The 13078-nt window shown below is 31.4% G+C and overlaps 1 protein-coding gene across 3 annotated transcripts in view; it reads left to right on the forward strand.

Annotated features, from left to right (window-relative positions):
• 5-HT1B (5-hydroxytryptamine (serotonin) receptor 1B) overlaps positions 1–13078 on the forward strand; it is a 539806-nt gene that overhangs the window by 137501 nt on the left and 389227 nt on the right. For all 3 annotated transcript variants that reach the window (XM_072534834.1, XM_072534836.1, XM_072534835.1), the window contains exon 2: positions 4984–5227. In XM_072534834.1, coding sequence (XP_072390935.1) covers positions 4984–5227 — 244 coding nt within the window. The remainder of the gene's footprint in view (positions 1–4983; positions 5228–13078) is intronic.

Genomic DNA, 13078 nt, shown 5'->3' on the forward strand with positions numbered 1-13078 from the left:
ATTTTCTGGCTTACCAGGTTTTTTAATAGGTATTAGAATATATTCCTTCCAGCTGTCTGGAATTTGTGACGTATCATTCCAAATGTCATTAAAAATATTTAATAATGATATTTTATAGTGGTGAGGAATATGGTATATCATGGAATATGAAATATTGTCTTTACCTGGAGCACTGCTATTTTGTTGACTAAGTACTCGCTCTAACTCCCACATTTTAAATGGTTCTTCTAAGCCAAACCTATCTCTTGACACTGTTTCGCTGTATTCTGGAAAATGTTGTGAAGGTACCCACTGTGGAGATATTTTCTTATGAAATTCATCTAGCCAGCTGGATTCTGGATCTATTGGAATCTTGTTGGACTGTTTGCGGTTTTTAAAAGTGTTTACTTTCTTCCACACTTCACTGATTTGTGTTTTTGAATTTAGGCTTTCGCAGTATTCTACCCAATTCTGTTTTTTCTTTTGTTTGAAAAGTTTTTTTGCGACAGCGTCAAGTCTCTTAAATTCAACTAAATTATTTCTTGTAGGATCTTGTTTATATTTTCCATATGCAATTTTTCGGTTATCAGCGGCGGTTTTGCAACTTTCACACCACCATTGGTTCGAAATTCGTCTCTTATGTGTTCCGTTAGATGAAAACTTTGGTATTGCTAAATTGGCTGCTTTATTAATGTTTGCTATTAGAGTTTGATAGTTTCCAGGAGGATTTACAGCTTCTAGTACAGATGTGTATAATTTCCAATCGGCCTTGTTAAGATTCCAGATCTTGTGATAGTTTTGAGCTGTAAATGAAGTTATATGATCTGTTTCCATGTTAATGATAATCGGAAGATGATTGGATCCATGAGGGTCCTGTAGGACTCTCCAAGTAAAAAATTTTGAAATATCTTGTGTACAAAAGGTTAAGTCAATAGCGGATGGACTCTTACTAGTTGCTAATGTGGGCGATCCATCATTCAAGCATATCAAATTACAATGATCAATACATTCTAAAAGTTTTTTACCATAGCTGTCTTCAATTTCGCAGCCCCATGCGATACTGTGGGAATTAAAATCCCCACCAATAATAAACGGTTTAGGTATGTCTTTAAAGAATTCCAACCATTGACTTTCAGATATCTTGGTCTTTGGTTCAATGTAAACTGACACAATATTGATGGGATTTTTACCTCGGAGAATTTTAACTGAAATACATTTATGAGTGAAAGGATATCTATTTTTAAGATTTATTTCTTCGCATCTTAAGTTTGATTTTAATAAAATGGCAGTTCCACCATAACCGTCTGCCCGATCTGATCTAAAGCAATTGTAACCTTTAAAATTATAATAGTATTTTGATTTAAACCACGTTTCTGAAAGCAATGCTATGGAAATATTATTTTGATATAGCAGATATTCTAGATTTACTTTATTAGCTACTGCTGAACGACAGTTCCATTGCAGCAAATTTATGTTCGCGTTTGTGTCTGCGAATTTGAAGACAAGGTATGGTTTACATGTTTACTAATTAATTCCACAATTTCAGATTTTGATACATCGAAATTGTTTGTTTGTTTTATATTACTTATAATATTGAGAACTACTTCTAAAACTAAACTTATTGTTGCATTTAATTCCTCTGATTGTAATTTTACTCCGGCTGAGTTTTTTAAATAATGTTGACTATTAAAAATTCCCCCCGAGACAAGAGAAATTTTTGGTTGTGTAAGTATTTCTTTTCTTGAAATTTCAATGGGATCAGGGCTGGTTGGTCTGTGCCTTTTGTTTGGGTTTGAAGTTGTAGGAGAAGAAAACATATAATTAGTAAAATTGTTATTATAGGATTTGGGTTGTAAATTGTGGGACTGTGAGTACTGAGGTTGAGAGGAATGATACTGTATTGTACTAGAAGGGGTAGGTCCAGATTGAGGCCGTTGGGAATAATTTGTCGAGGATATTTGACCACTTTCCATGGCAGAAGTATTATGAGCGACTATGTTTGCGTACGTATTTTTTGGGACCTGTTTATTTGCATCAAAGAAATTAATATTGCAAGAGCTCATGGTTTCCTTTACAATTTTTTGTCTTTTAAATTCTGGACAAGCAGACAAATTAGTAGTAAGATGATTTCCTTGACAGTTAAAGCACCGTGGTATGTAATCTGAATTTTTACAATCTTGTGTGGTATGGGACTCCTGACATTTGCTGCATCTTGGTTTACTTCGACACTGACCTCCCAGATGACCAAAACGGAGGCAGTTATAACATAATAATACTTTCTGGTTATACGGCTCTACCTCCTTGATAACTTTATTAATAGAAATATATTTTGGTAAGATTTGTGATTTGAAAATAACAATGCAAGACTTTGTGGGTACATATTCTACTATTTTACCTTCATCCGTAATTTTTTCTACTTTACGTTTTATTCTTTTGACATTAGATACTTCAAAAGTGCAATGTTGATCAAATTGTCTTATTTTATCTTTTATGTACGCCTCTGAAAAATCTTTTTCTATATCTCTAATAACACCTTGTCTATGAAGAATAAATTTTGGGATATACAATACAAAGTTATTTTTAACAAAAATATTTTCGTTTTTATTATTTATTAGAAAATTTGCTGATTTATAATCCTTTAACTTGATCCTAACCCTATTCCGACCTATAGAATCGATACTTATAATTTTATTGTCTATCTCCGGAAAGTTAGAAAGAATAATATCTCCGATTTTAAGAGCATTTAATTTACCATTAAATTCGACCGAATTATTCTCAACATAAATATGATACGGGCCTAAATCGGTACTTACATACAAAAACTCCTGTCTTTCTTTCGATGTGTTATCGTTATCGATGGTCATTGCTGTTGTTGTTTGTATATCATTTGTATTTTTTTGACGTATATCTGGGGGCACTGGGTCGTCTGGGGGTTTCCCCCCGACTGACTGGTCCATTTAATTGTTCTTAAAACTCACAATCTAATTTTATTTTTACACCTAATCTGCAGATTTATAAAAACACAATTTTTAAACGAAAACAGTTTAATTTCGTTCCGCTTTGTCGATAGGCACGTCCGATTCGTAGGTGAACTAGAACACGACTGAACAATATACTTAGTATTAAGATTTTTATATAACTTAAAAAATGTATGGTATAAGTTACGTCACTTAGACTATAGTAAACAACTTGTTAAGTAGAGCTTTTTTTATCAATAGTTTGGCTAGTTAATAAAAAAGCAATGAAAAATTATTGTAATTTAGCTTTGTTACATATCAATAAAATAACGATGCATTTTTTTATTAAGTACAATATTATCCTTACTAATAAAAAGTAGGTCTTTGAAAAAGTATAGTTTATTTTTCACATGTAATGGCTATTACTCACTCTGATGAATTACGACAATCGTCTTCGGCTCGTGTCGCAAACTTCAACGTCGTGAGTAATAGCCGTCATTTTATGCTTGTTAAATAATACACTATTATTAATTTCGAGAGACCTAAACAATGAATGAATTTATAAACCCAGTTATGTATTCAATATAATTAAGTTTTACTTTGTTTTCCATATTATAATTAATGTTTGTGATTACCGGTATAAGCAATCACCAAAAACTGACCAAGCACTGACGGCTTCGGGCAGATGAGTTTGAAGCAATAAATATTTAAAAAAAAGGGGGACCATTAAATTAAAGATCCTTATGGATATCCCTGAAATATTTATCTTATATGTCGGACAAAAATGAAGCGAAGGCTGTCAATTCGGGGCAGACCTTAGATGCTCCGACGGTGCTAAGAATCCCCCACTTCAAGATGTAATTCATAAACTAGCGACAAGGAACGTCAATACTTTGTTCATTTAAGAAAAGTTGCGTAACCTGCTTAAAGAAATGTGGCCCCTAAAAGTGCATTGGGTGTAAGTAAATTGAGGTTGTCTAGAGCAGGTATTTCTCACAAATACAACTTTACAGTGTACTACTTCGGTAGTGACGTCACAGATAATTACCACAGACGTGGAGTTGCAATAGTGTTTGACAATAAAATGGCGATGTTGGTAATAGATTCCATACCTTTTTAAAAACAAAGTAATAGTAGTAAAGTTAGCAGGTCAACCTATTAATATTAACCTAATTTAAGTTGACGCACTAACAGCTGATAAACCTGAAACTGAAGCTTTGGACTTCTACAAAGATATAAATCAAGCATTAAAGGTCACAAAAAAATGATATCAACATCATAATGGGCGATTTTAACTCCAAAGTCGATTAGGGTAGATGTGGAGATGTGGTGTGTGATTTCGGTCTGGTTATTAAAAATAAGCGAGTAGAGTTACTAACTGAATTTTGTGAATAATTTTAAGTAAAAATCCTTTATAAAATATATATATAAATTAAAAACCCAAACGGGCTATGTCATGAAGACAAAACGTTTTCGGAAACCATGTTCCATCATCAGTGTCTAGGTGTACATGTTACAATTTAGATTACAATATTTGGTATTATATTTTACGATGTTAAAGTTATCATTGGATATGATAACATGGTGCAAAACAAATGTATTTCTTATTACAAATAATTGTGGTTTAATACCAAAAAACATATTATTTTATTTAAATATTACTTCAAAAAAATTATAAAAGGTTTTTACTTATGATTCAGTCAAAATTTGTTGAAAAATATAAAATATATTTTTATTACAATTAATTGTGTTTTAATTCCAAAGAAAATAATATTTAATTTAAATATCACTAAAAAAATTATAAAAAGCTTTTTGCTTATAGTTCAGTTAGAATTTGTTAAAAAACAGTTTTCTATTTTTGCATTTTGCAATCCAGCTCGAAAACCTTTTTTACATTTTACCTTTTATTTTTAATGTATATACTGCTTACTTTTAAAACTCTGCTAGTGCAACATCTGAAGAAAAATCCCTAGGTACGGATATATATTCTTGTAAACAAGCTCTTTTTACTATTTTATTTTGTTTTAAACTTCCTTTTTATTTTTAGGAAACGTATTTGTAATAGCGGCCATCCTGTTGGAACGGAATCTACAAAACGTCGCAAACTATCTAATCCTTTCCTTGGCCGTCGCCGATCTTCTAGTGGCCTGTCTTGTTATGCCGTTGGGAGCTGTCTACGAGGTGAGTCAGGAATGGACATTGGGACCAGAATTGTGTGATATGTGGACCTCCAGTGATGTCTTATGTTGTACGGCATCGATTTTACATCTAGTAGCCATTGCATTAGACAGGTAAGATTTATTGTAGATTTGTACGAATAAAGAATGTGACAAGTATACTATTTACTTTACAAAAATAGTTTAGAATTATAATCTCCTGAAAATTTATGCACACAGATAGAAAGTAATGTTTTTTACAAATTTTTATCACATTCCAATTTACACATAGAGGGTATTTACAAATGGTATACATTTTTTTAATTTCAACGAATAGTATCTCAATCATTTTCAATAAACCACTCTTTATTTTACGACTTTATCATAATAATAAATTATTATTAAACAGTATAGGTCGCTATACACAAAGTTAATAATTTTGAAGTTAATTGTGGTTTAACGTTGATGATTAGGCTCATTTATTTTCAAAATTCTAAACAAAGCTTATTATGACAAAAAATAATAATTTGCAAATTGTTGAACTTTTGCTGCTGTTAGTCTTTGTATGTATATGGTCGTTAGATTAATTTTGTCCAGATCATTGCTTTAATGGTTTTTTTATTTCTCCCAAGGTAAATAGTTTTAGTTACAACAAAAATACCTCGCCATTAATTAAATAGAATGTATTTTAATTTAATATTTACTTATACAACTAACACATTGTCAAAATCATTTAATTTTTTTGTCGGTTACAATATCTAGATGTAGCAGAAACCCCTAATGAAGTTCTCCTTCTTCTTCTTCTTCTTCTTGTAGTAGAACGAAGTCCTGTTATGTTTGTCATCGCCTTCTTATGACGTTGGTGTTTAATTTTTGTGATATGACCTACGTCGAAATTCAATCTGGATCGATCTGTTCTCTTTTCTATCTGACAACATCCTGCACTCCCAATTCTCTTGCTACAGAATTCATAGTGGGTGTATTTTAGTGTATTTATTATACACTCAGGTGCAAAAAAATCGATCCATTCCTTATTTCTTATTTATTTGAAGTTGTATAATTTTAGAGACATTAAATTACGTATGTAAATTTAGGTGTACCCTCGTATACGAGAAATAAAATAATATTTTTAATATTGATTTTTATATTTCTTAAAACAAATTGGTATTTCAGGTTTTTGTCAAAAAGGGTCTGAAGCAAATAGATATTTATTGAATGTTGTTTTTAATTCAACAACCATATTAGTGTAGTAATTTTATTTTCAAAACGTGTTATATTTTTATTTAATTATCCTTCCTAAATGTCTCTAACTCCGACAGATGCTGCAAGGGCGGTGACTTTAGTTCAAGATGGTCGTAGCCAATATTATGCAGCTGAAATGTTGAGTGTTAGTCGATCTTCGGTTCAAAGAGCAGTTCGGCGTTTTAGCGACACCGGTAACTTCACAAGAAGACCAGGATCAGGTTGTAGAAGGGTAACATCCGAAAGATATGATCGATTTCTGGTCTCATCATGTTTGAGAAATCGGAATTTAACTTCAGTTGAACTGGCAAATCGTCTGAGCGATGTGAGAAATGTGGATGTAAGCAGATGGACAGTTTGTCGACGACTTGTAGAAGGTAATTTATTATCCAGAAGGCCAGCCCTATCTCCAATACTATCCATAGAACATCGCAGAGTTCGCCTTGCTTTTGCAAGAGAACATGAAAACTGGAGTGATGCAATGTATTGTTCTCAGATGAGTTCAGATTTTGTCTAAGGTCACCAGACGGCCAAGAAAGAAAAAAGATTTAGTTATTGTAGATAGAGGTTCTATGACTGCTGCAAGATACATAATAAGTATTTTAGATTAGCATGTGGTACCTTTTGCTCCTTTCATTGGACCTAATTTTATTTTTATGGACGACAAAACGCGCGTCCTCACCGTGCAAGAATCGTCAACCAATATATAGAGGAGATGAGAATTGTCCGTATGAACTGGCCAGCTTGCAGTCCCAATCTCAATCCCATAGAACATCTATGGAATATGATGGGAAGACGTCTTCGAGTACGAGTACCCCGTCCAAACAACTTGGCTGAACTTACAGCGGCTCTTCAAGAAATATGGGACCAATTGGATCAATTTGATATCCAGAGGTTAATTACCTCAATGCCTAGACGTGTACAGGCTGTTATAAGGGCCCGAGGGGGAAACACTAGATATTGATTTATTATCAATGTTTTTCTTAATTTCAGAAAGTTTTGAATATTCTTGTATTTTTGAGTTTTGGCGTATGTCTCTATAAATAAATGATTTTTTTGGATAATCTGTAAAAACTATTTTAATTTAACATATACTTTTACACATATACCTGATTTAAAACTAATATCTTCAAACGTTTTCTTTTTTCAGCAAATAATACCCATGGATCGATTTTTTTGCACCTGAGTGTAGATCCCTTTAATGTTTTTAAAATTTTCTTACATAGGTCTGATAAATTTGCGTTTTACTTTCTGTGGTCATGTATTTATTTCTCTATATATTATGTTCCCTGATATTCTTGCGGATTTTTTATTTTATTTTTACTTTATTCATTTTACTTCTTCAGCTCGATATCTCTACCCCTAAGTAATTAAAATTTATAACTTGATTTATAATATAATCATAAAACATAACGAAAGATTGTGCAAACTTTGCATATTACGTCTTTTCGCTACTACGTTTACCACAGGATATCTTTAGAATAGGTTGTGTTCATTTTTAGCTCATCAGTACAGGATCATCTGTATAACAGGGTATTTTTTGGCAACGTTTGGTCATCTTAAATGCTGAATTAAGTTTGTCTACACTTTCAACTATTTTTGTTCCATTATTAACCTTTCGTGCTTTAACAGTGGAGGCGGACTATGAGTCCGCATACCTGTTTTTGCACGAGAAAAGCGTAGTATATAGTACATATGACTTTTTTGGGCACAAGCATTGTAAATTATTATTATATTTATTTTACTATTAAAAAGTAAATATACAAAAATAAATAAACAATATTAGTTAGGTATTGTTTTCAACCATATTATAAGAATAACATTCTGCACATACAAAAGTTTACTGTTCAAGGCACACGAATTTGGCATATTTTTTACACGAGAAACAACGTGTAACTTACGAGTTACCAAGTTTACTGTCCTTGTGATGTATGTGATATAGGAGGGGGGGGGGTTATTTTGCACTTTTACTTTTTCATCTTTTTCAACCAAGTAAGGTTATTGAGGACTTCTACATCCTCATCTTCAGTTTTATTTTCAGAATCAGAATATAATAATTCTCTTCGATGTCTTTTTCGTTGTCGTTCACTACCTCTTCATTATGTTAATCTTTACTGAGACAGTCTGACATTAGCCGCTGTAATCGTTCTTGCTCTTTTTCGTATAATGCTACCTATAAGATAATTATATTATTAGTCAATAAAAACAATTTTAAGCATACTGTGTTTTACCTTTTATAAAATCCAAGTAAAATACACCAAATCACTCACTTGTGTAAGTAGTAAGATATACTAAATACAGTCGTGACGTGATGAAGGAATACAGTGTGCGGCAGTGAAAAATTTTTTGATGCGGATTGTGAGTCCGCGCGCCAGTTATGAAAGGTTAAGTGAAAGTATTCTAAGGATATCTGTCTGCCCGATACCAGATGAGAATTTAAGTCCTCCTGTTACACATTTTATCTGGTTTTATTATTAAAATGAAGTTGCTGCACTGGGTATATATTGTGCTTGTTAACACTGGTTTGGTTTAATCATCCATTCCATGAAGCTACAGTTTGTTAAGGGCTTGCTAAAAGATCTATGAAACATTTATAGTTACATCGACTTCTTAAACTCTATGGATTTGTCTATCTGTTAGCGTAGTAAATATTGTATCCATGGTGGATCTAATTGGGTGATCCTTGCTGTTCTTAGCAGATTCCTACCTTAACAGTTATTTTATTTTGTTAGTTATTTTTCAATTTCTGGGCCTTCATACTTTATATATAATAGAGCAGTTTTTAAAATACCTATTTTAAAAACGATTTCCGAAGTGGAAATTGAAATGTCTATAAAGCAGTTTATTTGAAGTATTATCTGTTTCTGGCTATTTTTAGTTCTTTAATTTGTATATGGTTGCTTTTGCTTCTTCTGGTGTAACGTTTGGCTTTTGTTTGAATGAAGACGATGGGTTTTCAGTTTTTATATTACTATTGATTTCGTTGTTATTACCGTACAGATTTTCAAAGTATTTTGCTTATGTTTCCTGATTTATCGTATTTATCACTACTTTCTAGTTGACTGGTTTCTTCCTCTCGTATATCTGGTGTCAGAGTTTTTCCTGACCTTCGTTTAGATTCAATATATAACAATTTTCCATGTCCATGAGATATTTTTACAATATGTTTGTTTTAAATTCTAAAAAACTTACCTAACCTGACCTTACCAAACCTAAATAAAAGTCTTTGCATGAAATTAACCTTAATCTTAATTTTATAATTTCTTCTCGCTCTGCTCATTTGTCTAAACTTTTTTTCTATTTAACCTCTAATAAGCCAGTGGCGTAATTATTAATAGTTTAATAGTTGTTTTATAGAATTTTTGTTTTCGTTATATTTGAATCTTTTTGTTACACACGCATTGTATATATTACTATATATTTCCCGGTAGCGCTGTAAGAACGATTCTAAAAAGTTTAAAACTTACTTATCACAATCGTTCCACTGCCAAAAATCATTATCCTAACTCTATCTTTAAACAAACATTCTAGATACTCTGTTTTGGTTTTGCTAATTTCTACACCTTTTTCAAGCGCTTTTTTTCTATGCTTTAATTATATGCTCTTACGCTACTACCTTTTATGCTTCCTTCTACCATCACATTAACGTGTGTGCATTAAATACTAGGGAATATAAGTTTAAAATTCCACAAGAAAAATGAATTTCCTGTAGTCAGCTGTATACCATAAATTACAAATTTGTATTTAAAAATGCCTTTATAAAAAGTATAATAATATAAAAGAACCTTTTCGGGCTACATCATAGAACGTCTTCGGAATGACTATTCCATCATCAGTGCTTTTACTAGGTATGAATGAGTGAAGGCGCTCATGTAAAACTCCTTTAAATATCGTTCAATTAATTTGAAACTACATTGTTGCTGATAATATGCTAGGATATTTGAATTTTAGATGAAATTTACGTTATGGCAATTCAAGACTCCTAAACTGGGGTTGCTGGCCCTGAGACGAAGTGTCTACGGGGACCGGTAAGTAACATCTCTCAGTTCATATTTCGGTGAACATTGTTGTAATTTTATACATTTCAACCGGTTCCCTGTAAAATTCTTCGTTTAGTAAACTATCCAAATATTTTTTAATTGTAGTTTGACATGTTACTCATTCACTAGTATGTTATAGTTTTTATGTTGAATAAGAGATTAAAGTCAAGAGTTAGGGAAGAGTTTTTTGAAACAGGTAAAGGCTGTATCGATAATGATGATAAAATTAGGTGTAGCGTAACATAAATCTCTTACAAAAACGCAGCAATTCAATGCATTTATATTACCGTGCGGATGATGAACACAACTGCGGATTTGGTCAACGTCGTAAAGAGCCGTAAGCTGCAGTACTTGGGACAAATAATGAGAAATCAAGGCATAAACGAGCTACTTAAATGCATTTTGCAAGGTAAAATTAAAGGAAAAAGGGCTCCAGGACGAAGAAGAATATCCTGTCTTGCTAAACTGAGAGCATGGTATAGAAGGACCTCACCACATCTATTTCGTATAGCAACTAACAGAGTCATCATAGCCAGAATAATTGCCAACGTTCAGAAGGGACAGGCACCCTAAGAAGAATATTATCGTTAAAAAAAATTCACGATGTCATTTCATAAAACTAAAAAAGCTTAGATAAGGGTAACAAAATGGTATAAAATTAAACTGAATAACTGAGTAAATATGTTTAAGACATCGTCAAAGACTGAACAAAGGTTACCTAATGCTAAGTCACTTAGTGCTTAGTTCATGAAAAAAATAGCGAAAAAAAGTTTAAAGTAGGAGACAGATCAGACGATCTAAATTAAACATTTATTTAGTTAATGAAAAAGACAGAAAAGATTTTATTTCACGTTCAAAGCGTCTATGTATCTATTGATACGTATTTCGCTTTAATAAAGCTCATCAGAATAGTTATTCATAGCCGTTTAGTTCTTTATAAATGCTTATAAACCCGAGCCATACAATGTTTCCAAAAATGGAAATATATTCACAAAAAGTGATTACAGTTAAAGAATTGAAGAAAGTTTTAAAGTCGCTCAACAATTTAATGAAGACTATATGTTTTCTATTCCACATTTTATGAATTAACTTTTTATATAATTTAATACAGGTTTAAGCTAACAATTTCTTACCAGTATCTTCTAAAATCATTTTTTTTTTGTTGAAAGACAAATTACATTGTGTTTGCGAAATCCACACTCTGCTAGGTTAAAACATATTGTAGCAATCGAAAAGAGAAATGTACAATGCTGCGAATTCCAATTTTCGATATGTTTGTAAGCAGCATTCGCATACAAAGCGGTATCTCTACTACTTCCTAAGGGAATCTTTTGGAGAAAATACAAATGCTCCATTTTAAACTAAGCTTCTTATTTATATTCACACAATATAAGGTGGAAAAAGAGTAGTTGAGTTTTGTTGGAAGTCAATAAACAAAAATAAATTGGATGATACCATATATATATATATATATATATATATATATATATATATATATATATATATATATATATATATATATATATATTTATATATATATATATATATATATATATATATATAATGTATATATATGTATATATAATATATATATATGTCAGAGTGACTTCAAAATAAGTTTACTATTTGCAATTAAGCCTCAGTGGCAATACTATAAGGAACCTGTATAAGGCGAGTAAAAAATGATTAAAATGACGTTATAGATAATAAATTTATTCATTCCCCAATTTTCCCCATCAACATGAACATGAACATGAATATGAACATGGATCACTAGTATAAGAATTTATATTTTTTTATTAATATCAATATCGTAAAGGCCCAGGAGGAGGTAGGACGTAAACAATGTCATATTCAGTTCCAAAATAATTTTCTGTAACTTAACTAAAGACAATTTTAGAAACAAAAGTACTCTAGAAATCAGAAACTGAAATATTCCTTTATTTACAAAACAACAGTCACTTTTACTACCTGGGTCATTAGCGGCACCAGTTATTAGATTATATTAAATTATATAAAGGTGTATCGTTCATAAAGGTATTTCAGTTTTTGATATTTAAATTTTAAGCTAATACTGTTTTTAAGTCTCTGGAAATATTATTATTTTGTCTCTTCACTGTATATTTTTCACATTCTGTTAGCAGATGTTTAACAGTAATGTTGACTTGACAGTATTTACACACTGGAATGTCGTCCTTAGTCAGGTACTAATAAGTAATATTGATATGACCTTTTTAGGTCTACTAGGGGTCATGAGTTCACTATCGATTTAAATTCTTTTAATTTAGATTTCGATTTTGATGCTATTACTAATTTTGTCGTGTACTTTTTTTTTTGACGAACTGTTTTCTATCACTGGAGGTAGTCTTTGACATTATTATAGCACGATCATTTTAAGTAGCTTTTCTTACTTGGAGAACCCACATAAAAGGGCTTGTTATAAATATATGCCATATTATACTTAAATAAATATTTGTTTTGATGTATTTGGCATTTTTTTTTAATATCTCTAGCTTCTGCTCGACGTCTTTTTTTTTCTCGACAGTATCATTTAGTGCTGTGATGTTTTTTATTGAAAGCTCTTTTATATGTTTCGGTAGACACCACCGTGGTAAAGGTTTCGGATAATTTAGTGTTTTTGTTTTTTCAATATGATTTTCTGCTATTTTGTTGATTATTGATGTGAAGGTATCTAGGTTTTTAT

Source organism: Diabrotica undecimpunctata, chromosome 6 (genome assembly GCF_040954645.1).
Source record: "Diabrotica undecimpunctata isolate CICGRU chromosome 6, icDiaUnde3, whole genome shotgun sequence".
Lineage (NCBI taxonomy): Eukaryota > Metazoa > Arthropoda > Insecta > Coleoptera > Chrysomelidae > Diabrotica > Diabrotica undecimpunctata.